Consider the following 26250-nt stretch of genomic DNA (forward strand, 5'->3'; position numbering starts at 1 on the left):
CTCAGAATGAGCAACTGGAGCACCACAGCCCCATACAGGATGGCTCTGAAGGGTAATGGTTCAGGGGAATCCTTCCAGCAGGCAGAACTTCAAGCAAAGTCCCTGGTGTCCATTTTTCCCAGAATGAAATATGAGCAGTGATCGCATGAGTCCTGGCTATCAGTTTGGCTGGATAGTCAAAGATTTGGAAGGAATACAGTTGGAAAACTGATAACAAGAAAGTCTCGGGAGGAAACATGTGGAAAGACCTCTCCAATGCACACAACATGTGAATACATTTGTCTTACACGGGAATGCTTACCAAAGGGCAACTACATCAGAGAACTGTAAATGTCTGAGAGCCTCTTTCCCCAGCCACCCATGGCCTTGCCAAATGGACTCTTGAGCAGAGTAGCTACAGCAACAAGAATGGAGTTTACATGTGGGTTCGGCAACATGACTTCCATTCATTAAGGCTGATGTGCTTACGGCCACCACTGAGTGCCCAAAATGCCCACAGCAAAGATCAACATTGAGTCCTCAACATGGTCCAGACCCCAGGGAGACCAGCTGTCCCGTGATAGCAGGCTGACTGCATTTCCATCATGGGGGAGGTAGAACTGTCTTCTCTCTGGAATAAACAGGTACTTTGGAAAGAGGTTTGCTTTCCCTGCCCACAATGATTTTGCCAAAAATCACCACCCATGGAATTAGAAAATACTTTTTTGATAAACAGATATGCCATATAATATTGCTGCTGACCAGGAAGCAATGTCTATTATTTGCAGCAAATAATGTGTGGCGATCGGCTCACCATTAAATTCACTGGTCTTTCCATAGTCTCCATTACCCTGAAGCAGCTGGCCTAACAGAATGGCAGAATGGCCTTTATACCACTTAATTACAGCATCAGGTATGTGAGGACACCTTGCAGGGCTGTGGTGGTGGCCTCCAGGATATGTTATATGCTCTGAATCAGTGACCGATATAGGATTCAAAGTTCAGTTCAGGTATGTACCCCAGGAAATCTTGCCTGAGTTGGACCTCCCCAAATGTACACACACACTCACTGGGTTCTTCTATGTCACATTATGTCTCTTTATCATAATCATTGTTACACTTTTCTAAAATTACCTGCCTACATATTTTTCTCCCTCTGCCATAAAATTAAAAATGCTCAAGGGCAGGACACATATCTTATTCATCTTTGCATTTCAAGAAGTTAGCACAGTACCTGCCTGTCACATATACAACATTCGATAGATATTTGTTAAATTGATCCAAAAAAGTAAATTCAGTGGGTAAAACTAATGGAAGACCGACTTATGAATTTTTTCCTCCCCTAATATAAAATTCCAATATTTAAAAAGCATGAATGAATTACTGAATGGACACACTATTTATTCTCTCAATACATAATGCTATGGACTGCAGTGGTGTCCCTCCCCCAGCCACATTTCTATACTGAAGCTCTAACGCCCAAAGCGATGTGATCTTTGGGAGATGATTAAGTTTAGGTGAGGTCATGAGGGTGGGGCCCTTAGGAAGGGATTAGTGTCCTTGTAAGAAGAGACACCAGACAGCTCGCTCGCTCTCTCTCTCTCTCTCTCTCTCTCTCTCTCTCTCTCTCTCTCTCTCTCTCTCTCTCTGCCACGTGAGGACACAGCTAGAAGGTGGCTGTCTGCAAGCCAGGAAGGGAGCTCTCACAAGAAACTGACCCTGCTGGCATCCTGATCTCAGGCTTCTAGCTTCCAGAACTGTGAGAAATAAACACCTGTTGTTTAAATCTTGCTGAGTGTGGTATATTGCTATGGCAGCCTGACCTGACCAATACATATACTGCACTCATGCAATATGAAGGGAGGGAAGGAGGAAGAGGTACAGAGGTGTAAGGCATGATCGCTGCCTGCAAAAACCCAGCAATAAGTGGGTTTGGTTAGACATTTCCAAGCACGTTAACCCCTCAGCAAAGTGATACAAGAGTAGCACTCAGTTACTTTCAGCTTCTGTGAAGCTATTTCAAGGATCCAGCGGTTCTCAAACTTCAAAGTAGAAAAAATATTCTCAGTAAAATCGCCATTTATGTAAAAAAAGAATGAAAGTACCCAGAATTCTTCCTAATACTGTCATAACAGAACAACATTTTTAAAACCTTTATACCTTCACTGAAGGAAGAAAATGACTAATTGTCACGGTAGCACATTTAGTGCAAAACTAAACGAAGACAAGGCATGACTAATAAGCATCACTCACAGGGGAGGGAGATTTCGGGCAGGAAGCGCTTCGTCCCTCCTGCTCTCCATACAGTCTCAGCTTCTGAGTGATTAATAGTAAAAATTTTGGCTTTGCTTTACTTGATGATCCAAATATGCACAGTGCAAACAGAACAATTCCTTCAATCTGGGGAAATGATTTTTTATACTTGTAAAAGGAGAAAAGAAAACAAATGGAGGGGGGCGGAATGAAAAAAACTCTCCTGTTTCCTTACAGTGATAAAATGCTCTACCTAGAGCACTTGTGTCCCTTGCCTCTCACATCGCAGCAGCATGTCTCCTCCTCTCTCAGGTCACGTCTTCCACATAAAAGTGCTAAACTAATGCCGCTTAATGACAAATTAATGTCCATGAATAAAAAATACACCTCTAATAGCATAGAGTAATTTGCCATTACAATATCATCATTGGACATGCCCCTGGTTTAATACGATGTATTTAATTCATAACCTAATGAGTGATATATAAAAAGAGGGAGATGAACCCTGCAATTACATTTATGTGAATCTGTCACCTTATTTGTAAAACCTTAGAGTCATTTACATTCAAATTAGAACAAATGAGTGATTTCACAAAGTGCAGTGATAAATGACCACAGCAGCCCAAGACAAAACTGTATTTCCTGTGAACACATTAACAGTTTCCTATTATTTGTTAAAAATTACAATGCATATTGCCCAGTGTGGTGTGAATAATGACTTTTTTACTGATTAGGTCAGAAGACTAATATGTAGCAAAATAAATAATTTTTCTTCTCATTTTTTCTGATTTTTGCTTTAAATTAACTACTGAATTCTGGTGGATTCACACTGCCACCTGCTGCCTAGGAACAGATATTAAAGTATGTTCCTATCAAAAGGAGTTTATTCACCACTTTGGTGGTCTTATTCAGAAAATCTACTTGACGGGTTCTTTCTTATCAATATATTTAAATTGCATATCATAATAAAGGCTGGTACTTGATGAACAAAAAGAACACTTGATAATCAAAAAATAGGATATAATTACTATTTACTATTTGGGGGTGGTGGTACAAAATGTGCAAACATTTTTTTTTCTTTTTTAAAGCTAACTACAAAGAAACGACATTTCCAGCAAAACATGAGTCTCCTAATGTATCGCTTCCAGGGGATAAAACACAAGTTCAGTGGTCAGTACCCTGATCTCATCACATTGAGGGTGAGGAAGGGAGGGAGTGTGTGTGTGTGTGTGTGTGTGTGTGTGTGTGTGTGTGTGTGATGACTTCCTTACTCCTGCCCCTTGGTACAATCTGAAGCAGATGACTGAAAGGCTCTGCCTGTCACTGAGGATCTCTACCACCTAGTCTTCTCCCCTGACAGCAAGTCCCACCATGAAAGGAAGGCCTTAGGAAAGGTACCAGGGCCGGGGAGGACCGGCCTGGCTTGGAGACAAGGCTCAAGATTTTTGTAGGTGAAATGATGAGCCTGAATCATGGGAACTAGTGGAGGTTTCCAAACCAGATCAGCATCCTAGTTCTGAATTTCAGTTTTTCTACCTGTAAAAAGAAAATAACACTCACCTGCCTTAAGGGGTTACTTAGGAGGGGGGCAATGGGGATCCTTGTACACAGCACTCAGTATGAATAGGCCCTCCATAAATGTTGGTTCCCTTCCCTAGAAAAGATAATGATGGCTCAGGGGACTACGGTTTGGCATGGATAGAGGCTAGAAACAAGCAGACCCCTTAGGAGGAGATTATGAACTCATTATAACCTATAGCCAACCATGGTGAGAGTCCCAAGAAAGGGAAGAACATTAGCGATGGAGGAAATGATCAGGTCTGAGAGATATCTGGGAGGTAGAAGCAACCCAACTTGATAACTAATTGGATATGGTGGTAAGGAAGGAGTCCAAGGCTATGTCCAAATTTCTGGACACCTAGTGGATTGATGGGACCATCAATACAGAAAAGGGCAGGTATTCTCTTGTTAAGTTTGAATTGCCTGTGTGATATTTAGGTGATGTTCAATAGCTAATTTTTGAAAGGGCTCAGAAAAACCTGAGTTTGGGAAAAGAAACTGGATTAGAAAGTTTGTAATGTTTATCTGAGGGACTTAGTAAACCAGTGGACACAATGGAACCATTGCATCGTAGCCCGTCATTCCTGAGGATGGTCTGCAGAGATTCCTTTATTAAGATTTAAAATAGTGAACAGCATGAATGGAAACATGTACTCTGAAAAGCAAGGTAATTCATGCATTTTATTGGACCCATTTTAAAGACAATAATTGTGCTTTAATGAATTGGTGTGTCTTTCTGATGAAATTTTTAAAAAGATACAATGGACAAGGAAGAAGAGCAGAAGGAAGAAAAGGGCAAGAAGCACTCATATTTAATTTGGGACTGGACCTCAGATAGATAAAAGTCTGACCGGTCATGATTATTAATGATGTACTAACATGACAGACTACATAGGACAGAGTTCTATGGAATTTTACTGCAAAACAGGTGGGAAAGGATGCAACTTGAGGAGTTGTTTGCAAATCCCTCATCTTGAGATGACGGGCTATTATAGCCACTGCTCACCCCAATGCCTCCATCAATGAGCATCATTCTTACTGCTAGTCTCCCCATTTATTCTACAAACGTGCACTGAGTACCTGTGAGTTCTCAATGGCAGGCCCTGTGAGAGGGCCTAGGGACTAAAAGCGAGTAAGGTGAAGACCTTACAGGCTAGAAGGCTAATTCAATGGCTGTCCTCACTTACACAGAGGGGAGCTACTTCTTCAGTTCGGGATCTCTGTCCTCAGCAGCCTTCCAGAGCAAAAGCAAGTAAAAGGAGCCCACGCAGTGGCCCAGGGACCTCAGCGTGTCCCTTCCCTTTGCTGGGGGGAAGGGGAGCAGATATGCATGTGCAGAGGAGCTCCAGGCCAAGGCAATAGCTGAGGCTGGGAGGCTCAGAGAGGCTTGGGGCGGGGCGGGGCTCAGGGAGTATCAACCAAGGGAGTCTCCTTGGACATGCTTTTCAATGAGCACTGGAGGAGAAGAGAAGGTATCCGAGCAGAGGTCTACCCTTCACACCTTTGGAAGAAAACCAAAGAAATAATGGTAATTTGAGGATGACAAAACAATGCCAGACATTTTAGTGAGAAGAATGGCTTCAAAAACTCTTAGTCTGACAAAGCATTAAACAAGGACGGGGAATATATTAGCCTTGATTGATGGGGTACAATTTCTATGTACATTTTAAGCACTGAAGATTATATTTTAACAAAAAAATATTTTTATGTGCCCAACAAAATGGTACCATATGAAATTTAAAATCAGTTGACAATAACCAAGAAATTGTAAATAGGTATAGTTCTAACATTGTGTCAAAATATGAAAGCAGAGTGACCCAGTCTGGTAATTTTATAATCCTAAAAGAGATTATAGGGTAGGGTGCATGAGGTATGATCAAAAGATATGGTGAATGTTTAAATAAATAAAAAAATTATTACAGTAAAAGACACATTGCCATTAATCCCCCTCAAAATACTCCCTCTCGGGGCCAGCCCGGTGGCTCAGGTGGTTGCAGCTCTGTGCTCCTAACACCAAAGGCTGCCAGTTCAATTCCCACATGGGCCAGTGCCAGATGGCTCAGTTGTTTGGAGCATACCCTCTCAACCACAAGGATGCCAGTTGGACTCCTGCAAGGGATGGTGGGCTGCACCCCCTGCAACTAACAGCGGTAACTGGACCTGGAACTGAACTGTGCCCTCCACAACTAAGATGGAAAGGACAACAACTTGACTTGGTAAAAGTCCTGGAAGTACACACTGTTCCCCAATAAAGTCCTGTTCCCCTTCCCCAATAAAAATCTTAAAAAAAAACAAAAAACTCCCTCTCGCTTTGAACACACTTATCCCATCATTCTCACCACTTTTTGAAGCAGTTCTGGAAGGCCTCTTTCATGGCTTTACTTCATCCTCCATCATGACAACCTTACGGTGTGTCCTCATACACCTTATTCACTGAATCTGATACCATGCTAATTCTGGCTCTTCCCAAAGTCAAAATGATTCAGGACATCGAGGCAGCCATGACAGCACAACTAAAGACACTCACGAAAGATGACTTTCAGAATTGCTTCAGAAAGTGCCAAAACGATGGGATAAGTGTGTTTGAATTGAGGAGAAGTATATTGAGGGGGATTAATGATAATATATCTTTTTTAAATTTAAACTTTTTTTTACTTAAACATTATTTAAACATTATTAAATGTTATTTAAATTAAAAGTTTTTATTTAAACATTCACAGTACTTTTTGATCACACCTCGTAGATTTTTAAAAGACTGACATAATGAAGGTTTTTACAAACACATGATTTTGGTTCTTTTATAGTCAAAGTTTCCTTCTACATGTTGGACATCTTGCAACAATCACAGATAAAAAGGAAAAGTTACACAAGAGAATGAAATGAACACATATTGGTAAAAAGAAAGCGAAAATTTCAACCACTGCTCTAGCAGGCTAACAATAAATGAAGTGTCCACAACCTATATCTGTATGCAAGTTACACTTTTTCTTCAACAAAATAATGAACTGTATGAATTAAATTCCACAGTGTACAAGTCACTCGGTACCTCAACAAATTCATCTGATGGGTCTGATGGGGTAGGGGAAAATATTCATGAACTTCCCATGTTCATTTGGAATTCCCATTTACAGAAAATTATAGGCAAAGATACACACACACACACACACACACACACACAGACACACCTGTATATACACACTATTTTAACATGCATCATGGTAAGTAGCACTATAACTTTTGCAAATGTATAGCATTGATAATTACCTGCCATGGAAAAAAGTGAATCAGGTGATGATGCTGAAAGCTCAAGCCGCAATATTTGATGTAGAAATGTCAAATAAAAGTAATTTCAATTTCACAAGTCAAACATACACCTTTGAAATAACCTTTCTGCATTACTCCTATTTGCTACTTGCAGAAAGGGATTAAACACAGCTCTCCATACCACCCAACAATATTGAGGAGAAAAGAGAGGAACATAAGATAAAAATCGTTAAACATTCACTGTTCGTGTAAATGTGCTAAGATAATGACAAAACTTCCATGTGCTGCATTGCAATTGCTCCGTAGGTGAACATGGCTGACATCCCTCACACTGTTTCCCTGGGAAGCACTCATCCTACTTCCCAAGGTTACTGGGGAGACGAAATAAGATGATATATGAGAAAAAGCTTTGGAAACTACCTAATGAGTAATGGCAGTCAACAATAAAGGCCATATTTGGAATTATAGCAATGGATTAGGAAGGAAATAAAGTAATTGGGCAGGAAAATAAACAGGATTTTTCTACTTACTCATATGCACAAGGATAGTAGAATTAAACTGTGTGGATTTATCATTTTTTAAAAAAATTATTCCCACTGTTGTTACAATGCTGTAATAAATGCAAGTAAAATTCACACAAGCGGAGGGAATGGGAAGATCCCAATATAGGGAATTAGTACTTAACTCTCTGTGAAATAAAAGAGCCTTACAGTCACACTCTCTGCCTAAGATGTCCTGTATCTTCCTAACGAGTCAAAGGGTTTTCATCCAAGAAGGAAAAAAAAAAAATGGTCTCTAGAATCCTAAAGGCTTACCACTCACCATCTATGTCATTTTTGAAACCTCTGATTTTTTACCTATAAAACCGTGCAAAGTTGTTATAAGGACTGAACGTGAAACACTGGTGAATGCACAGTAGGTTTTCTTTCTTTTCCCCTCACAGAGCTTTTCCAGACCACCCTAGCAAATCAGAGGAAGAATGCACAGATCACGCATCACTTTTCCAGCATTTATTGCCTGGGAAGTTCATGTGGTAATTAATTACATATGACGTTGTGATATATTAGCAACTCTTACTGCAATCTTAAATGACATCCAGCCTTTCATGCATTTGTGGTTAGTTCCTTGAGACACCAAACAACATTGTTTCAAATCAAGACCCCAGCCAGCATCACCTTCCCGGCGGCTTTGGCAGTGAACCTTGTGCATGGTTTTTCAGTTACTCTGCTGACCAAGGATAGTGGGGACCTGGGGTGGGCAGGGAGGCTGGGGGACGAGATAAGACATAAGAGCTGCAGCTGCCTCCGAGGACCCTCTCTGCTTGTGTCCTGGAGAAAATCTACCAGCGCAGGCCACATCTTCCCCCCTTCCATTTTACCTGTCACTGGGCTCCAGTGGGTGGGGGTACATCTTATGATGACAGGGGAATGAATGTGAAGGGGCATACTAGCAGGATGAAAGCTCACGTACCTGGATGAGATAGTGTGAACATAAACTGAGAAGCTCCAACAGCTGTAGGTGACTGCCAGCTGCTAACACATCCTGGATCACGCCTGGCTCCAACAAAATCTATTTTGTTTTTTAACAAAAAGAAAACTATCAGTTACTTAAGAATTAATACATGTTTGACCTGCAAATATACTACTACTATGTTTAAACTGATGTTTAACATACTATGTCTGAATTAATACTGTTCCTTATTACGGAAGACAGTTCTTTTTTTAATTCTCATTAATGAGCTGTGGCCCTCAGTCTAACTGCTGAGTTCCCATTTCCAATAGTCACTTCCTGTGTGTAAGGCTCTGCATCTAACAACTTATTTTTGTAGAAGGATACCAACATTTGCAAATAACAATATAACAGTGTTAAAATTCACTTTGTGATGGATGTAATCTCATAAAAATTTTCAAAAACCAAATTTTAGTTTTTCAAAATGTATTTCAGAATTTTGTAACAGTATGGTTAACAGCTGTTTCAGGGAAAGGGGGCTTATGTTTCTCCTTGCAATATGAAACCAGAGATAGATATTACTCCATTTTACTTCTAAGTCTAACAACAGTAAATGTCAACCACAACCTGTCATTTTTCTCTTTCTCAATCTCAGATTCTCTAATCCTATTTCAAATGAAAGATGTAGAAATGGCATCTTCAGAATACAAAGACATCACAGATCGGGCAGCCGGATGGCTCAGTTGGTTAGAGCGCGAGCTCTGAACAACAGGGTTGCTGGTTCGATTCCCACATGTGCCAGGGAGCTAGGCCCTCCACAACTAGATTGAAGATAACGAGCTGCTGCTGGGCTTCCAGAGAGGTGGTTGAATGCCTCAGCGGGTTAGAGCATGAGCTCTCAACAACAAGGTTGCTCATGGGATGGTGGGCTGTATCCCCCTCAACGAAAGATTGAAAAATGACAAGATTGAAAAATGGCGACTGGACTTGGAGCTGAGCTGTGCCCTCCACAACTAGATTGAAGGACAACGACTTAGAGCTGGTGGGCCCTGGAGAAACACCCTGTTCCCCAACATCACCCCCCCAAAAAAAAGATATCACAGAGAAATAAAACTTCCCAAATATACTGTTGATATAAGTTCCTCATTTTTTTCTGGTGAAGTCCAACTGGGTGCCGAACTATTGCCAGCTCTTGAGAAACAGTATATTGAACAGCGCTGGAGAAAAATACACAACCTGCTGACTAAATTCACTTTAGGTGCACGGCTGTCAGGCACAAGGAGGCCTTCAGGGCTGCTCCCGACATCTTAACCCAGTTCCTAGTTCTTAAGCCCAATGGTGCCCAATGTCAAGTCTCTGGACCGGCAGCATCAGCATCACCTGGGAACTTGTGAACATTGCAAATTATTGGATGCCTCCCCACACCTAGTAATTGAATCAGAAACTATCAGGGTATGGCCCAGCAACGGGTATTTTAATCACAGGGATGCCTGAGAAACACTGATGTGGTGAATTCACTCTTCCATTCTACTACCGCTCACACGCACCTTTCTCCTCAATCCTCTCTCCTTACTCTAACCTCAGAATATTCCAAAGGCTCTCACTTCCAACTCTACTAACCCACGTACAATATCTATAGCAGCATGTTTTGTTTTTCTTAATACTTGTGCACTAGATCCCAACCCTTTCTGCCTGCAGGTGTCCCCTCTCATTCCTCCATCACTCTCTGTTCTCTTTCTACTGGATAATTCCCATCAGCATACAAACGCCATATAATGGCTCTGATCTTAAGAAATAAAAATCCCATCCCTTGACTCCACAGCTCCCTCCATGCCCCCCTTCATAACAAAGTTCCTCAGGAAAGTTGTCCATACAAACTGCCGCTATTTTCTCCACTCTCTTTTCTCTTGAACCCTGCCGAGTTTTGTTCACATAGTTCCTCTAAAAATTCTCCTGCTCAAGGTCACCAGTGATCTCCAAATGCAATAGCCATTTCTCAGTCATTAATCTTATGTGAGCCAGAAGCAGTTAGCAGAGTTGATTGCTCTTCTTCTGGGATTATTTTTCCCTTGCTTCTTGGCCAATGCACCCTCTCTTCATTTCTTCTTCTTCACTAAGCACCCACTCCCTCTCCAACTCCTTCCCAACCTGTAAGCTTTGGAGATGCCCGGAGCTCACTCAGTTCCCAGATCTTTTCTTTCCTCTTTCTGCTCAAACTGTGGATAATCTCATGTAACCCCATGGCTTTAAAACTATCTATGTCTAACTGCCGAGGCATTATCACCACTTGGATGTTTAATGGGCCCCTCAAACTGAATGTGCCCCAAACTGAACTCTTGATCGGCTCCACCAACCACCAACCCTGCTCCTATCCCTGTCCTCCCATCTCAGCAAACAGCAACTCTCAGTGATTCAGGCCGACACGCCAGAGTCATTCTTGATTGCTCTTGTTTTCCTCATATCTCACCTCCAATCCATCAGCCACTCCTATTAACTCTATTTTCAATAGTTCCACAATCCAATCACCATCAGTACTACTCCCACCATCTCCACTCTCCTCCAATTCACTGTCTTCCTAGATTTACTCAAGCCTCCAAACAATTGAACAGCTTTTTCCTTTGCCCCCTCGCACTATATTTAATATCAATCAAATTGGTCCTCTAAAAACATACATGAAATGATGTCAGTCCTTAATAAAATCCCTCCAATGTCTTTTTATCTCATTGAAAAAAAATCCAGTCTTCTCTATAACATAAAAGGTTCTTTGAATATGTTGAATGCCCTAGTGTTTACAACTGTCTTCTCTGCCTGGATCACTCTTCCTCCGAATGTCAGCATGGCTCATTCCCTTCATGTCCTTTAGATCTCTGCTCACACACCACCTCACTTGAGAGGCCTTCTCTGACCATCCTATGTAAAACAGTACCCCCTTCACCATCACCCCTCATTCCCCATCTCCTTAATCTGCTTTATTCTTCTTCAGAGCACTTAACCACCTCTCAGCATGGTACGTATTCGTCTATTTCATTATTTTCTGTTTTCTCCACTCAGGAGGATATGCGATCCAGGAGAGCAGGCACTTGATCTGTTTTGTAACCCCAGTGCTTAGAACAACGCCCAACACAGAGCTTTCACTTAAGACTGATGGATTTGTTTTACAATACATTATTGATAAATGAATTGATCTCTAGATAGATTATTCAATTCAGAGTTGATTTTATTAATCTAACACAAGAGGAAAGAGGAAAAAAGACCATAAATCATATTTCTGAACTACTTAAAGAAGTGAAAAGTTTAGCACATGTGACAAAAATACCAACACTCGTCTTATTCTGAAAATTCTTTATAGCGCCTTTCCCATCCAGTCAGAAGAACCCTGAAGTTCTTCAACTCCTCAAGGAGAGAGGCTTTGACTGACATTCAATAACTGCAGCTCCCATCACAGGAGCAAGGATGTAGTATATTCTTGCAGTAGAGGCATGGCCTGAGGCACAGAACGGGAAATAGATGGATTAGAAAGGTTAGTCGTAGCCTTTAAATCCTGTCAGTTGCGCTTATTTCACACAACTGGCATTCATGATAACCTCCAATGCTCGGTAATGCCAAACACAAAGACAGACATCACACAGACAAGATGAATATTCCACACCACGTGTAACATGTGCAGCACGAACCCTCACTTGGAAAACCCATTCCAGGCTTGTTTTTGTCTTTGTTTCTTCTTTTATTGCTCTGCAGGTTTGCTTGTTTTCCTTCTCTCATTATAAGTTTTCCTAAAAGATGCTTTAGCACAGAAAACCCGTAAGTGCTTTTACAGAGTACAATTTGAAAAATAAATAAATTAATTAATAACAAAACCCTACCAGGAAAGCTGAGTCTTACTTATGGAAACTGTACCAGTGTTTGTAAGCCCCACTTGCATTAAAGTCATTTCAATTCAACTTTGTTGATCTTTGGTGACTTGTTGTTCTAATATATTTTTCCAGAGAATTTGTGTCTGAGCATGAATACAAAGGTTCAATCTCCCTGTGATTTACAGGTGGTGAATTTGTCTCTCACCTGCCTGGAAGAACTGGCGGAAGAAGAGCCTCCTGCAGAGGGAAGGGATCTCAACATGCCCATCTATGGAGGACAACTGAGGCAGCTATGTTTAAGTGCTGCAAAGTACATGTTGGTTACGTTCAGGCCTTTTAGAGACGTATACCCAGCAACATACAGTCTGGCGGGCGGGTCACTTGAGGACCACCTACAGGAAGGGAGGGTGTTTCCTGAGAGTTCGGAGCACAGAGTGGCGGTGTGGGAGCTAATGGTAGTGGCTTGACACTTCCAATCACTCATCAAACTGAAGGAGCTTAACTCAGATGGAGGCATCAACAGTAGTCAAGGCGAACATCTGAATAGCAATAGAGATTAAGAAATACAGGACACAAAAGGCCAAACGGTCCAGAATGCAGTGGGGAAGGTGAAAACCTTGAAAGCTGCCCAACTGGGTCAGGCACTGCCTCTTTTCCCAATGACACTCACCTGCTTGGGTGGAGGCACAGCTGGGGCTCCTTCAGATTAGACAAGGAGGTTCCCATGCAATCTAAGGTGGGGCTGCGTGTCTCTTGTTCACGGGGCCATCTGTGTGGAATACACTCTCTGCCACCCACTCACACCTGACCTCCAGGTGGCAGACTACAGGGGGCTGAACTTGAAAGAGGGGAGTTGGATAGTGCTAGAGAGGGAGGTAACAATCTCATTATGGAACTAGTGGCAAGCTAGGTCATATGAACTGAGGAAAGGTCCACAGCTGACCGTACCCCAAATGTTGAGACTCTGCACTCATTTTGATCAACTGGGGATAAAAACTGGCCAGTGGCTGTAGTCAGGGGTGACACTGGGTGGTGGGACAAAGAAAGGTAAAAACCACAACTGCAGAAGAAAGTGGTCTGTAAAGATACCAGTGAGAGTTATTACATCAGAATTCAGTCACAAAGTGGTCCAATTGCCCTGCAGGAAGAAGGCATTCTTCAATACTTAGTCATGGGGTCAGAAACAAATGGAAGAGGGGTGTGGGGCCTCAGGTGGCCTTCTGCAGAGGGCATGATAAGATGCGCCATCAGTGCCCAGACCTCACCTGGCTGTGCTTTGGGAGGGCAGGGCTGGAACCGATGAGGCACACAGACCCCACAGTGTCCCCACCTTTCTTTCTTTATCTCCTCCTCCCATATCACCAAGTGTCCACCCTCTCAATTCTGTCTTGTTCTTTTTCTTCTCTTTAGTTTGCCTCCCACTTTTACACTGCTTCTTGGATTAGCTGCTGGTAGGGATTATCTTTAATAGTCATGGAAAGTCTCAGTGTGAACTTTTTTTTCTTCCTTATGGACAGGTAAGTTGGCATCTTCAGAAAGTTTTGCATTTCATTTCTTCAAAGCTATCTTCCTCATTTATTGCTTAAGGAAACTTTTAAATTACTTAATTCTGGGTTTGTGAATAGAGTAACTTGAAGGAATTGAACACATTAAAGCCAGGCAACTAAGGTTTTGTATTACTTATACAACTGTGCACACAGGGACATGAGCATTTTTACAAGCATTCATGCAACTGCAAATTAGAGGTGGTCTAATACTATTTATAAAAATATATGAGCACATTTTCCTCCTCCTTTAGAGTTTGGCTTTTGGGATTTTTTTTTTCAGTGTAGTAGAGCAAAATGGCCAATTATCACAATTTTGAACTTACAAACCATCAAGTAAATCGGATACAACAGCATAAGTATCTTTTAAATAATCAGGTACTCAAGACACACACAAACCTTTACATAAAGTTCTTCAAGAGACTTCTTATAAACAGAATATGAAGTGTAAAATCTAGCTATGAGAAACTGCCATCTAATTTAGTTTTTGTTTCAAAGCCCTCACACTAAGGATTTTTCATCCACAAGGTGGCGCCTATGTTTAAAGCAAAATGGTTTCCTGTGTCATTCACGTACAGCACCTCTATAATTGACACCTTAAGTTTATTTTTAGGAAAGAAAAAAATGAATCAAGCAAGGATAATGAAACATATGAATTCTACTTTCTAAATGTATCACTTGAGGAATGTTCATAAATATTTCTGTTGCAGTGCTTGATCTGAGCAATAACTGATCAGAATTCAGTAGTTGTCCACAAAGCAGTTCCCAATTTTTGCATATAGCTCCAACTTTTTGTCCTTGTAGTTAGAAATTATCATGATGTGGTCCCAACCTACTTTTAAAAACTTATTTCCAATTCTGCAACCTTATGGTCCCTTTGCTAAAGCAATAGCCCCCTATTCTCCACACTCAGGCAATAGTACTGTCTTCACTTTGAATGCACTCCTCCTAACTTCTTCCATCTCCAGATGTCAAAGTCCTACTCATTCTTCAAGATTCAACTCTAAGTCACTTTCAACTACACAAAGCTTTGCAAGATATTCCCTCACCCCAACCTCCAGCTGCAATTAATCTCCTGGGACTCCCAACCACCACAGATGTCTAAGGTGACCTACATGGGCTCTAGGTCATGCTGCCTAACTTCAAATCCTGGCTCCTATACTTGCTGGCAGAATGAGATTCAGAAAACTATTCCGTATGCCTCAGTATCCTCATCTGAATAGCGAAATAATACTACCTATCGAAAACAAGGACTGAGAAAAATGGGTATGTGGCATTACAACTGAATATGGCTGTGTGTCAACAAAATGGCTTAAACAAGTCGGGCTTATTTTTCTCACAAAACTTGGACTAGGCAGATTGAAGTGCCAACAAACCAGGCTCCTTGTATTTTCCTACTTGGCTAATCATAGCCTATGATTTCATGGTAAAAAAAATAAATAAATAAATTGCCATACCTTCAGATATTGCGTCTCTATTCAGAGCAAAAAGATAAGAGAGAACAGTAAGACAAAAACCATCTGCCAGAGAAGTCTGTCATTATTTATCAGAAAACAGTAGATTTTCTGCAAACACTGCCACATAGACTTCCATTTCCATTTCATTTGCCAGGTGTAGGTCATGTGGGTACTCGTAGCTGTAAAAGAACCTAGGCAATTGAGTTTTTATGACTAGAAGTACTACTGTTAAAAATCAAGTTGGAGCTCTGTATTGAAAAAAAGAGAGAATGGATATTGTGTAGGCAAAACAGTGTAGGCCATGACTCTTACTTAACACAGTATCTGTTTATGGTAAAGCTGCAGTGAATGTTAAGTATTATGTTTCTTTTTCTTCCAACTAAGTGTTTTTGTCCTGAATGAATTATGTGTGTGTATCTTATCACATGTTTTACCTGAGACTTTGATGGCAGGGTCCATTCTATTTTGCCTTCATTGCTATTGAATATCCTAGAAAAAGCACTTCTAGAATTATTTACTATAATCCATGAGTCTGAAAAGTATAGTTTCTGGGGGAAATGTTAAAAGATGTCAAAAGCCTCCATAGGGGAGGCTGGTCACGTAATTCTGATCAAGGAGTATCTAATTGAAGTTGTTAAAAGAAGGATACAATGGACGTTTCAACTAACAGTTGTAATATGTCCAAATAAAGGTAATCTTTGGGTAGTGTGTTGTATATAATGAATTTGTGATTTGGTTATTGATTCCTTAAATTACAAATTTTGTCAGGTGGCTTTCTTCCAAACATAGTAAATACTCTTGTATAAATTTCTAAAAGATTTAAGTATCAAACACTTAAAAGTACTAATTTCTTTTCAATTTATAAAAAAACAATCAACTTTTCCATCTATTCAAATATGATAAAAGAGAAACCCAGATTTGATTTTCAGAATATTTTTAAAGAATGTTAAAAAATCACAAAGGTAAAACAACAATAAAACTATCCTAGTAAAAGGTGTAGAAATCACTTTTGCGATTCTACTATTTTCCTTCACACGTTTACACATCCTCATTTGTTTCTTTGAAATTTCTAAGGTTACAGGCAGGTTGCAGAAGCATAGTCTTCTGTAAGACGCCAAGAAAAAAAACACCTTAGAATAGATAAGAACTCTAATATTACATTAATAGGAAAACTACATGCTGTCCTGCAAAAACTTTATTACCATTAATGCAATTTAGAGAATTTTCCAGTTGATAGATGTTGCTGCTGAAACTGGTTCTTCCTTTCCTATTTTCGGATGTGTGGAAGGATGATGGATTAAAAACTCTAGCTAGGTGATTGAATAGAGAGAAGAAAGAAGTCACATGGAATTATTAAGTGTGGTGTAATTAATGTTAAGCTAGAGAACAGCACAGGGTGCAGCAGGAGTGCATGGCTGGGGATGCTTCATTCACTGAAGTTGTGAAACAATTCTTCATATGGAAAAATGTGGTTCTTTCATACTGTATGAGCAAACCACACTTTTTTTTTTTTATCCTTTTCCATTAACATGTCGGCATTTCAAAACTCTGAGATTAATAGTTCTGTCAGCTAGTCATTTCCAATATAGTTTTCTTCATTATATTTAAATTAACAAAATATATTATTTAGCAAAATGTAAAGATAAATTGTATATACTGACATCACCTAAAAAAAATGGCCTAATTATTCGAGAAAGCAGAACAAATTTTTTACAGTTTCTAACTCTAAGAGAAAGAAGCAGTCCCAGCAATTAAATATAATGAAACATGAAGGTCATTACAGCTTATAAGAAAGACCAAATTAATTATTAAGACTAACTTTTATAACCAGTGCTCTTTCAAGTGTGGTGAACATGGGAGGTTTCATCCCATCGAGGTTTATGAATGAAGCTGGGCTTCTCCTTGCAGAGCTGGTTTCTTACAATCTAGCATGACCAAAGAAGAAAGAAACATTACTTTAAAATACTGACGTTCAAAGATGGAAGGTCTTGGAAAGAATGAATGGGGCAGATACCAATATTCATTGATAGTTGGCTATTACTGTGTTACAGCTGGGTGTTGGAGCAGAGAGAAAAGCAAAGAGCCAAAAGGAATGATGATTACACTGTGGTACAACAGTGCCAAGATAGTGGTGGAACAGCACGATGTAGGAGCACACGGCTAGGGATGCCTCCTTTCCCGGAAGGAAGCTGTGACATGATTTTTCATATGAAAAAAATATATCATTAATACCCAATTCCATGTTCATTTGGGGAATTCCCTGCATTTGCTTTATTAGAAATGGAGATGTGCTCGCTTCGGCAGCACATATACTAAAATAGGAATGGAGGTTTAAAAGTATGGCTCTAGTAGGGTCCACGGTAGGAACTTGGGCAGGTACCGAAACAATCCTCTGTAATCAGCCTTTTCCTCCCTCCCTCCTTCCCATCACTGGCAACCACAGCTTGTTTTACTGTCTCCATAGTTTTGCCTTTTTGAAAATGTAATATAGTTGGAATCCCAAAGTATATAGACTTTTCAGATTGGCTTCTGTCATTGAGTAATATGCATTTAAGTTTCCTCTATGTCTTTTCACGGCTTGATGGCTCCATTCTTTTTAGTGCTGAATTAATACTCCATTGTCTGGATGGACCACAGTTTATCCATTCACCTCTGAAGGATATATTGGTTGGTTCCAAGTTGTGGCAATTATGAATAAAGGCATTATAAACACCCATATACAAGTTTTTTGTGGATGTGAAGATGGAAACTTCACTTTGGTAAATACAATGAGTGTGCTTTCTGGATTGTATGGTAAGACTATGTTAAGTTTTCTAAGATGTGTCTTTTGAAAGTATTTTCTCCAGTCTATAGCTTGTCTTCTCAGTCTCTTGAAATTGAGTTTTGGAGAGTTTTTAATTTTAATGAAGTCCAACTTATCCATTATGTCTTTCATGGGTTGTGTCTCTGGTGCTGTATCTAGAAAGTCATCACCACAACCAAGATCGTCTATGTTTTCTCCTATGTTATCTTCTAGGAGTTTTATAGTTTTGCATTTTACATTTAGGTCTGTGATCTCCTTGGGGCTATTTTTTTGTGAAGGATGTGAGGTCTGTGTCTAAATTCCTTTTTTTTTTTTTTTCATGTGGCTGTTCAGTTGTTCCAGCACCATTTGTTGAAAAGACTATCTTTGTTCCATTATATTGCCTTTGTTGCTTTGTCAAAGATAAGGTGACAAGATTTATGTGGGTCTCTATTCTGTCCACTGATCTATTTGTCTACTCTTTCAACAATACCACACTCTCTTGGTGACTGTAACCTTACAGTAAGTCTTGAAGCCAGGTAGTGTCAGTCCTTTGACTTTGTTGTTCTCCTTCAGTAATGTGTTGGCTATTCTGGATCTTTCCTCTCCATATAAACTGTAGAATTAGTTTGTTAGTATCCACAAAATAACTTACTACGATTACGATTAGGATTGCAGTGATCAAGTTGGGAGGAACTGACATCTTAACAATACTGAGTCTTCCTATCCATGAAGGTGGAATAGTTCTCCATTTCTTTAATTCTTCTTTGATTTCTTCTATCAGAGTTTTGCAATTTTCCTTATATAGCTCTTATTCATAAATTGTTAGATTTATTCCTAAGCATTTCATTTTTTTTTTTCTTTTAGGTGCTAATGTCTAAGCATGATTTTAACTTTAAGTAGTTGGGAAAAAAACACAAAAGATGAATAATGTTATGATATGTGAAAAGAAATGAAATTCAAATTTCAGTATCTATAAACAAAGTTTTATTGGAACACAGCCATGCTCATTCATTTATATACTTGTCTCTGGCGGTTTCATGCTACAACAGCAGAGTTAAGTTGTTGTGACAAAGCTGTACACGTCCTGCAAAGCCTAAATTATCTACTATCTGGCCCTTCACAGAAAAATTTGCAGACCCCCTGTCTGCAGTGTAGGTGGGGGCTGGGAATTAGTTGCATAAGATTGTACCGAATAACATGGATCTGGATGACATCCCCAAAGAGGCTAGTGAGACTAAACGGGGATCCTGATACACGAGGAGTTCAGAGCCTATAGGGGGGAGAGGAGCAAGCAAAGACACCTGGAAAGGAATGACAGGGAGGGGAGCTGGGGGCACAGAATAAGAGCCCACAGAGTGTGGTGCCACAAGAGCCAAGAGAGAAAAGACGTCAATGGAGAGGTAGGTTGACTGCGCTGAATGATGCTGAGAGGTCACAATGACATTATTAATTGGCTTAGAGATAGCTGTGACTGTCAACAACTTTCAGGGGAATGCTGCAGATGGAGGCCTTCAGACTTGAGTGGAAAAGTGTGTAGAAAAATGAATAAACGTGAGTATGTTTATGCAACTCTTTTAATAAGTTCTGCTGTGGAAGGAAGCAGAGAAATAAGTGGTAGCTGATGGGAAATGTAAGAACAAGAAAAGAATTTGAAAGATAAGCAACAGAGCATGTATATATGCTGGTGGGAAGGTACAGGAGAGAAGGAGAAACTGGTGATAGAAGAGACAGAAACAAGGATTACTGGAGTGATGACTGACAGCCTAAGAGGGAGCAGAATCTAGAGCTTAACCTCCTCCACCATAAAAGATGGGAATACACAAAGTAAGTGCAGAGATACAAGGAGGTTTGGGGATTTCATGGTGAAAAGATGAAGATCTTCCTGTCTGTATCTATTTTCTCAGTGGAAGGGGACTTTCCCTTGTGGTATGTGTACTGGAGGCAGGGTAATAGGAGGCGGGGTAGGCATTGGGAAGAGAGAAGAAATGAGAAATTTATCAGGGAGAGGAGGAGAGTCCATTTACTGGGGAAGAAGATTAGCAACGCCTGGCAACAATGAGTATCCATCTGAGATTTCGGATCATGGATTTGAAATGAAAATAGTAACCTTTTCCAGCAACCATCAGCAGTGTTGATACTTATAGTGAGATTCAATTGCTAATTCTCCAAAGATGTCACAGGATAGAGTCAAGCTTGGCCTTCTCTAAGGCCAGAGGCTGTATTCTTTGGGATGTGCCAAACTGTTCTTACCCTGATATTTACACGGCTATTATCGACTTTTCAGGAGCTATGTCTATTCAATTACCATATATTAAATAGCTATTTTTCCTCCCTGCAAAATAAAATGAAAATTATCCTGTTATTTTTCAGGTAGTACTCTACAAAATAGTAAGGTTCAATTATTCATCCTCTTCTCTGAACTGTAACTTTTGGAGCACCAGACGTCCTTAGGTACTTCATTATGCTCCATACAGAAATAATTCAGGCCCCTGGCAATCCATTTCCAATAAATGCCATGGTGTGTCTATCTGGCATTTCTAATCACTGTTCGACCGACTTTGAGAAAACATTCACTGCATGTTTTTCATCAATGAATACCTAACATCTATTAGGTTTTTAACAGATAGTTGGTGCTCATTAACTATTTGATGAATTAATGGATCTCAATTTGAGAAAAAAAAAATTAAATGCATGGTTTTTTGTGGGTTTTTTTTTTTACAAAGTATACAATAGAAATAAAATATTCAGAAATTAACTTGGAACATTCCATGCATTTGAATCAGTCCTTCATTTGAATGTTCACATCATTATTCTACTCAAACGGAGTATCTACTTGCAATATAAATCTTCTCAAAAGTTCTGTCTGGCCAGTTATGTTTTTTATCTTGAAATCAACCACAAAGATCATATAGTTTTGTGATGAATTTGTTTTCTTTTTAAAAATCTTATATTTAGAATTGTAAAACTCCCATGTACTACATCATACAAATACTAAATGCTTCCAGCAGAGGGCTCAAGAATTCCATTTTCAGGAAAGAAGTTAAAAAATTTTGTTGTTCAACAGCTGCTATTGGAAAACTCTTTCAGAAGGCAATTCTCACAAAAAAATACGTTCCTCCTTTTGATCAAGTAATGCCAGGTCTGTGAATTTATTTAAAACAATCCATTAAAAAAACAACAATGGATAATAATAAAGTGGCATTATTTATATACTATGCATTTATGGATAAATGTACTTTTATCTAATTTCAGAAAAGAAATTGAAGTAAATTATAATCACAAATATATCTACTGGCTGTAAGCTTCCGAGCATCAAAACGAAAAAGAAAATGTAACCTAAAACCAGATGAAAATAAAAAAATAAATCCTTACTTCTCGAGGCCCTGCAATCTAATGGAAATTTTCCTGCAGACATTAGAAGCGCCATTGAATGAGTACACTTCCAATGATTTCAAAAGTGTATTTAATAGACAGTTTCATAAAAAGTAAAAGTTCCCAAAGAGATTCTTTAAAACCCAGACATTCTATTTTCTTTTGCTACCTTGATCCAGGTATGAAATTTAGAATAGCTGAGCAATGCTTCTTAATGATGGCAGTATACAACCTTCTAGGAAGCAATTTGGAAACTTGTGCAGGTATTTTTGGTTGTCCCCAAAATACCTGCATTTATTGGGCTGGGATGCTAGTCATGCAATATACAGGACAGTCACCTACCACAAAGATTTGCCCCATGTCCTGCACACCTAAGAGTCTTTCTGGACATGAACATAAGTAGAAAACTTGTTTATAAAACTCTAAGCCTAGAATCTAACTCTGTTTTACGTATAAACACATTTTTTTGTTGTTGTTGTTCTGTGTCAGGATACACTGAATTTTCCAGGAATGCGACCACAGTAAAAACCAAAAGAAGACTACCATTTGGTTTGTACGGAATTTTACCAAGAGTTGTTCACTTGTTAGAAAATCATGTCACTGAGGGCATGCCTCTGTGGTATCTCAGTTGCCACCAAAACATTCCTGAGTCAGTCTGCACCTGTATGCATCTGTCCCAGGCACAGCCATGCTACCTGTAGGTGTAGACAGGAGACTATTTCATGATGTCTTCTGGATGAGTTCTGCCCAAGCATGTACATATTGAAATACAAATTATTTTTACTGTATTTTCTTTCCTTCTGTCTGGCCTTTATACCACGTTTCCTCAAAAATAAGACCTAGCCAGACAATTAGCTCTAATGCATCTTTTGGAGCAAAAATTAATAGAAGACCTGGTATTATATTATATTATATTATATTATATTATATTATATTATATTATATTATATTATAAAGACCCAGTCTTATATTATAGTAAAATAAGACTGGGTCTTATACTAATTTTTGCTTCAAAAGACGCATTAGAGCTGATGGTCCGGCTAGGTCTTATTTTCAGGGAAACACGGTATATGGTTCAGACATTCTTATCAATGCTTAGAGTTGTATCAGTGGGTAGGTTACATTATCGAAACATTTCATTTCAGGAAGAATAAAGTTAGTTGTCCTTTCTATATTAAGGCCGAATAGATGAGGTTGAGAACCAGCAAGTCAGATGGACAGACGGCATATCTTCTGGGAATCCATTATGTGTACTATTTCTCCCAAATGAATATTTAGTGAGAGCTGTTCAGCAAACAGGCTGACTCTGAAATACAATCATTTTCTTCTATTGAATAAGGGGAAATTCATGTACACCATTACGCTGACATCTTATGAAAATTAAGGAGCTAATCAAGATTCTTCACTAAATAAACTGTTAACCTCCCTCCACTCAGAAGTGATTTGAAGGAACACCTAAAGGAAGGGTTAGAATTTCCTCAGGGAATGATTCTGAGTGCAGCCAATGCTCAAATTCCAATGATCAAGAAAGAGCACACCTGTAACAACTGTGATGATATCAGCTTAGAAATATTCCAAAACCGGAGTCACTGAGCAAATGGCTCATCTACCATAGCAAAGGAAAAATCTCCTATGAACACCATAAAACATAAAATGTTTAGCAATGGAACTTTCGGCTGAAACATTCAAGAGAAACAAGTGCACAGAAGCGCAAAATTCACCCGGCGTTAACTAAGTGGGTTAGCCTACTTTTGAGTTGCTGGATAGTCGCCGATTCCACTTTGGAGGACATTAGCTAGAAAAGGACCAGTGTTTTTGGCCCCACTTATGACAGTAAAACCATTATTAAGAGCATACAGGAAATACTTCCCTTTCTATTCTCTATACTGGCAGTAGGGTGGGGGAGGAAGGTAGAGAGAGTTGGAAGGAGAATGGAAGAAAGGCAGCAAATCCAGGTCATCGGAATGGAGTTTTATATAATGAAGATAAGGTTAAGACAGATGGGCCACATCCATCTATGTTATCTAATATTATCCCAGCTATCCAGAAACTCTCAAATTGTTATCAGTGCGCATGTTTTGCACACATGAGCTCAAGCACCTTGGCCCACAAGGAGTTCCAGCGCTGAACTGATGCCTAGAAAGATTATAAATGCTGTTCACGTATTGTTCAAATACATTTTGTTTTCATGGAGTAAGTTTCACAATGTCCCAAAGGAAAATATCTGTGCCTAAAACATGACTATTACTGAAGTAGAATGCAAGCCTAAGGTAATAAACTCTGACTCCATTTTCGATGTTTGCTGACTGCAGTCGAGCCCCACCTCTCCCTCTTCCCTGCTTGCCCCTCACCTGGGAAAAAATACAACAAAGTCTGAGCACTCTCTCCCTTGGTGTGGTGGGAAGTTCAAACCATGCAAACCCCTACCTTTGTGGAGAACTCTCCAGCCTCATCCCCTAACCATAATAAACGCCAACGTCAATCACCCCTACTTGCTCTCTCAAGCCATTTTGGACGTGCTTGGGAGCCTTGCAAAATATTAAGAAAAATCCAGGAAAGATTTTTTTTTTTTAAATGAAAATATCAGAGTTATTACTAAACCGGAAAGCGGATCTCAGAAGTGTGGACACAGTTAAAAACTTCCTCTCACACAGACATTTTAGACACTGAAGTGCTGAGCAAATGGCTTTGTAATTCCTGTAGTATAAACTACACCCTGAGTGCATTCTGACCAGATAGCACAGATAACAGGGGGACAGGCTGGCACGAAGCAGGGACTATCAGAACGGATCCTGCTCTACAGGTAGGAGGCCCTCCCACATGACTTCACTTGGTCTGAATCAACCGTGCGTGAGGAACACACAGGCTTTGGGCCCAGGAAGTTGTTCTTGGGTCCTCAGCTGAGAAAGGCAAGCTTCTGAGGGTCATTCTGGACTAGGACTTCTAAAATCTCATTTCTCATTTTTTCACAATAAACGACTAGGTCCTCAATCTGTCCTTGCCACCTATGACTACCAAACCATGTCAAGAGTTTATTATTTTACTTGATATCTTGGGAAGCAATAAAAATTCCACGTGGCACATGGTTCTTGTCTATTAAGTCAATCAACACTTTCTACAAAACCATGAATGGGAACGGGTAACATCTTCACCCAAAGAGAGTAAGCAGACACACCTGCCTGTTTGTTCCAATAATCCACTGATAAAAGAGAAAAATCTCTCCAAAGGTAAATAACGTAGACTTTCAAAAGATCCAAGAAAGCAAAAAGCCACTGATGAAATTCAAACTTCCTCCCTTCATTTCACTCTTCTCGAACCTTCTATGTCAACAATCCAGATCACTTCCTGCACAATGTGAAATCCTCTTCCTTAGAATGTAGATTTTAGACTGTGCCCTCTGGAGCCTGGGCACAGGCAGGTGCCTTGGGGGCCTTTTTCCTAGGCTTCTGGAGGTACTGCCAGGTGAAGCAAGGACTCTGCAGCTAAAATACCGAAACCACTGAATGGTCTTAACACTGCTCCCAAGAACATTTAAGGAAAATTTCTCCCAGATTTGTTCCATGTCACTCATTTAGTTCAACCGGGTTATGTTTATAAGGAAATCTGATGGGGACTTTTTCCATGGAAAGTGACACATCTATGCCTGAAGGCATGGTCCATGGGATGGCAGTTTTAATTAAGACTCCTGTCACTCTGCTGCCAGGCCTGATGCTCACGTCTCCGGAGAAAAGCATTCTGCTATGGAGAATAAACACAGTTTCGACGAGCATCAAACTGTAATGCTAGCATGTATGCCTTATCAGGGCTAGATATAAAAAGAAAAAAAAATCAGGTAGACACGTTACAGAATCAAATGAGAATCAGGAAGAAAACTTGACTATGTAAGAGCATGGAAATTAAGGGACAGTTTCCTTTAGTGTTCAATTCAATTGCATGAATATTTTTATATTACCACAACTATAGCTAAAAGAAAAAAAGGGTGTTTTTTGTTTTTTTTTCACTTAACAGTACTGTACTTGTCTAGATTTCCAAAGAGTTCAAAATACTAATGTTAATGGTCACACAAAATATCCCTGTGAAGAATATACTGAAGCATTTCCTGGATCAGGGAAAGGTAATTAGGATGGATGTCCCCCCAGAGATGGGTTCTTCTATGATGCTGAGGAGCCAAGGGTTGGACTGGTTGGATAATGAAGAGAAAAACAAGGAGACACAGACACCAAAGAATCCTTTTTCTGGTGCCCAGATATGACACAGGTGGTCATGGCTGACAAAGTTAGCTGTACCTGGAGGTAGGAAATTTTAAAGAGGACTAAGATGTCACTATCATTTGATGCAGTTTCTCTCTTTACTGAGCTTCTGGAATCTCTCCATCAGGCTACAAGGGGCAGAACAGGACAATCCTCTGGAAAGTAAAGGAAGCCAACTACGTTTAATATGGAAGGTATTTAGCATAGTACTTGGCATATGAGGTCTGACAATTAAGTTCATGAACTTACTGCAACGATGTTGCTAATCTTTTTTGATGTTAGAGGGATTATTCATTATGAACTTGTACCAACCAGACAGTTAACCAAGTTTACTATTTGGAAATGCTGAAAAGGCTGCATGAAAAAGTTAGACGACCTGAACTTTTCACCAACAATTTATGGCTCTTGCATCATGACAACGCACCAGCTCTCATGGCACCGTCTGTGAGGGAGTTTTTAGTCAGTAAGTAAATAACTGTATTG

The 26250-nt window shown here is 39.8% G+C and overlaps 1 protein-coding gene across 5 annotated transcripts in view; it reads right to left on the bottom strand.

The window, feature by feature from the left end:
• KLHL32 (kelch like family member 32) overlaps nt 1–26250 on the bottom strand; it is a 197199-nt gene that overhangs the window by 83727 nt on the left and 87222 nt on the right. For 3 of the 5 annotated variants that reach the window (XM_088795543.1, XM_088795546.1, XM_088795545.1), the window contains exon 5: nt 8527–8625. The exons of the other annotated variants lie outside the window; for them this stretch is intronic. In XM_088795543.1, coding sequence (XP_088651669.1) covers nt 8527–8625 — 99 coding nt within the window. The remainder of the gene's footprint in view (nt 1–8526; nt 8626–26250) is intronic. 5 annotated transcript variants of the gene reach the window in all.

Source organism: Rhinolophus sinicus, chromosome 2, assembly GCF_057876585.1.
Source record: "Rhinolophus sinicus isolate RSI-liver-muscle chromosome 2, RSI-T2T, whole genome shotgun sequence".
In the NCBI taxonomy this organism is placed as follows: Eukaryota; Metazoa; Chordata; class Mammalia; order Chiroptera; family Rhinolophidae; genus Rhinolophus; species Rhinolophus sinicus.